General features: G+C 36.1%; 1 protein-coding gene across 1 annotated transcript; it reads left to right on the top strand.

Annotated features, from left to right (window-relative positions):
- Positions 1–957: 957 nt before the first annotated feature.
- Positions 958–2,198, top strand: LOC132548800 (beta-1,3-galactosyltransferase 1-like). The gene has a single exon (XM_060212694.1). The coding sequence runs from the start codon at positions 958–960 to the stop codon at positions 2,095–2,097; it is 1,140 nt and encodes a 379-aa protein (XP_060068677.1). The 3' UTR covers positions 2,098–2,198.
- The last annotated feature ends 327 nt before the right edge of the window (positions 2,199–2,525 follow it).

The following is a 2,525-nucleotide window of genomic DNA, read 5'->3' on the forward strand; positions in this document are numbered from 1 at the left end:
CAAATTAAACCTATTCTTAATAGATATCTGTATACCTAATTTGGTGATGAATGGCCCCTGTGATAAAAAGAGACAGATACTTTAAGCAACACCGAATATTTAAGCTACATCAAATATTTTAAGCAACATGAAATATTTTCAGCTACATCGAATGATTTAAACTACATCAAACACTTTTTAAAACATTCAATATCTCAAGCTACCTCAAATATTTCAAGCTACAACAATACTTTAAGCTTTTCAGGAAATGTTCAGACAAATGGCATGTCCATTTCAAGTTTCACAATGCGAATATAGGACTCTGTTGGTAGACACCTACCCTTCAATATTTTAATGATTGTTTATTGGTGACATTTCACTCCGTTCGTCTGAGGAATTACTCCGCATACTTTCGACAATTTTGGGACATTTTCCTAAACATTGCTTAGTGGAATTTTTGCTTTTCTAATAGATTACCCCAAATATCAAATCCTATTTTACAGACAGCTTTCTACGTGATTGTAACATTTTGTGTTCTAAAAACGGAACAGAAATTCTAATTAAATATTGAATAGTTCTTACCTAAATGCAACATCGCAACACCAAATTGTTTGAAATCACCAAAAATCAGAAGTATCCTGTTATCTCACTTACAAATGCAAGAGCATTGATTGTTTTATTAAAATACACTATTTTCGTGCAAGAAGCTGTCAACTGACGAACAAACTCATAACCATAACTCTTTATTAAGTTGAGATATGGATTATTTAATTTTGCTTTTATTGACAAAACACCTTCAATTAAGAAAAGCGTGTACCGAACACGATACATAACAAATGGAAACAATACGTTGTAGCATCCTGATCAAATGGAATGCATTTAAAGCATCCGTAACAACTGGTGCGTTACAAGTTACTCAGCATACACTACTCTTTACAGTCATGTATAGCGCACAGACGTGTAACATCTGTCCGAACGATGTGGATCAACAGGAGAAAGTTGTGTGTTGTCTCTTTACTAATCCTCGTCGCGTATATGATTATAAATGGTAATCTCTACCGTTCTGCATATCAAAAGGCGCTGGAAAATCATCATAATTTCGTGACGGCCACTAGAGTTCAACCATCAACCATAATAATAGATAATGACCAGACAACATCACTCACAAGTGCCACCAATATATTTGTGTATGATAAGGAGTTACCTTTTGAAAACTTTTCCTACCCGTTGGACGTAGATATAGTGAGATTGATACAGGACTACAAACGTACTGGAGAGGTCAGTCATCGTGCCATCAATAACTTTACACAGCGCTTCCTACATAATTCATCAAACAAGTGTAGAAGCGACGTAGGCGGTAGCAAACCCCAAACAAATGATGTATTTCTTCTCTTCGTGGTGAAATCGAAGAGTGATCACTGGAGTGCGAGAAAGGCGATTCGGGAAACCTGGGGTAATGAAAGTTACTTGACAAAGTTTACGATTAAAACGGTATTCATATTAGGTACCCCTGTGAGCCAATCTCTGATTCCCATTTGGAAGGAAATCAAACAATTCGACGATATTATCTTGATGGATTTCCAGGATACGTATTTCAACAATACATTAAAAACATCCACTGCGTTTAACTGGGTACCTGAATTTTGTTTCAACGCACGCTTTGTTATGCTGGTTGACGATGATATTTATGTATCATTGAAAACACTGGTCTTGTTCCTCGACCAGTTACCGGTGAGTAAACGCGTTCAGTTATATATGGGACGAACCTACAGTGGTTTTAAACCACACCGTAATGTTACCAGTAAGTGGCACGTCCCGGTGTCTGAGTATCAGTGGGACACATACCCACCTTTTGTAGCAGCCGGAACAGTAATAATGACTATGGACTTTGTGTCGGACGTACGGACAGCCATGCGGTATACTAAACCGTTTAGGTTGGATGATATCTACTTGGCTATACTAGCATACAAACTGGGCGTGGCACCTGTGACCAATGTAAATGTTTACGGATATAGGGTGTCAGATAGGAATATAAAGTTCTCTAATCTTCTGACATCACATGGATATACACCAGAACGTCTCAGAAGAGCGTGGGAGATACATTTACAACCACTTTGACTTGTGAAACATATAAAAACGATAAGCAATGAAGCACGATTCACCAAATATGGACATGTAATCAATTATGTAGATTTATAATTTGTATTATCTGTCTTTGCAGAAAGCTTAAATTTTCAAATAAAAGGTATTATTCACCTGCGTGTCTTTTGTGAAATCTTTTAATTTAATAAGACTATTTGAGGAATCATTTTTTAACAGATTCTTAATACAATTTCCCGGAAAGATTTTGTTCGCGTAACTAAGAAGATAAATCGTCTCTGGATTATTTTTTGTAAGTTCTCAAAATTCGAATCACTGATATTACTTACACAACAGTGAATATATTGTGTGTTTATGCAATATGTATCTTTGTCGAAAGGGTGTTGTTTTTGTCTGTACTTAACGGTTTTATAGCATTGTTAGAACTGTCACGGTTATTGTGTTGT

This window comes from Ylistrum balloti, unplaced genomic scaffold, assembly GCF_031769215.1.
Source record: "Ylistrum balloti isolate Yb309-2 unplaced genomic scaffold, AGI_CSIRO_Ybal_v1 Utg370028, whole genome shotgun sequence".
NCBI lineage: Eukaryota > Metazoa > Mollusca > Bivalvia > Pectinida > Pectinidae > Ylistrum > Ylistrum balloti.